Source organism: Chaetura pelagica, unplaced genomic scaffold, assembly GCF_000747805.2.
Source record: "Chaetura pelagica isolate M959 unplaced genomic scaffold, ChaPel_1.0 scaffold10, whole genome shotgun sequence".
NCBI classification, from domain to species: domain Eukaryota; kingdom Metazoa; phylum Chordata; class Aves; order Apodiformes; family Apodidae; genus Chaetura; species Chaetura pelagica.
In genome coordinates this window covers 10,254,689-10,255,195 of record NW_009952263.1, presented here as the reverse complement: position 1 = coordinate 10,255,195, position 507 = coordinate 10,254,689, and the positions used below count along the sequence as shown (strand labels likewise).

General features: G+C 60.2%; 1 protein-coding gene across 1 annotated transcript in view; it reads left to right on the top strand.

The window, feature by feature from the left end:
- The first annotated feature begins 225 nt into the window (after window positions 1-225).
- EVX1 (even-skipped homeobox 1) overlaps window positions 226-507 on the top strand; it is a 3,314-nt gene continuing 3,032 nt past the window's right edge. Inside the window, exon 1 of the mRNA XM_010007640.1 lies at window positions 226-447. Coding sequence (XP_010005942.1) covers window positions 226-447 — 222 coding nt within the window. The remainder of the gene's footprint in view (window positions 448-507) is intronic.

The following is a 507-nucleotide window of genomic DNA, read 5'->3' as shown; positions in this document are numbered from 1 at the left end:
GCACCATTGAGGATGACAGCTTAGAAAGAAGAGGGCAATGGTGATCCCTCCCAGAGCAGCACAGCAGAGAGTAGCGCTCGCATCACAAGGTCACCCTATCTCACCGCTTGCTCCTCTGCATTGGCAGGAGGGGGTTGCTGGGTTTGCACAAGGCTGGGGCGGGAGCGGGAGGGAGGGGGGGAAGAGATCTGGATTTTTTTACCCCCTCCCTTAAGCAAAGCCACAATGGAAACCAGGAAGGAGATGGTGATGTTTCTGGAAGGCACACAACTTGGAGCTCTAGTTGGCAAGAGGGTGCCTAATTTGTCCGAAGCAGTGGGGAGCCCCGCTCCGGAGCCGCAGGAGAAGATGATCCATCGGAACTGCCTCAGCCCCAGACCTGGCCCCTTGTCCCGGGAGAGAGGAGGAGGAGGAGGTGGCGGAGAGGAAGACGGAAAGGAGGTGGAGGTGCTGCCAGGGACAGGGACGGTGCCGGAGAGCCGCTCAGCGGCGGCAGCGCTGCTTTCG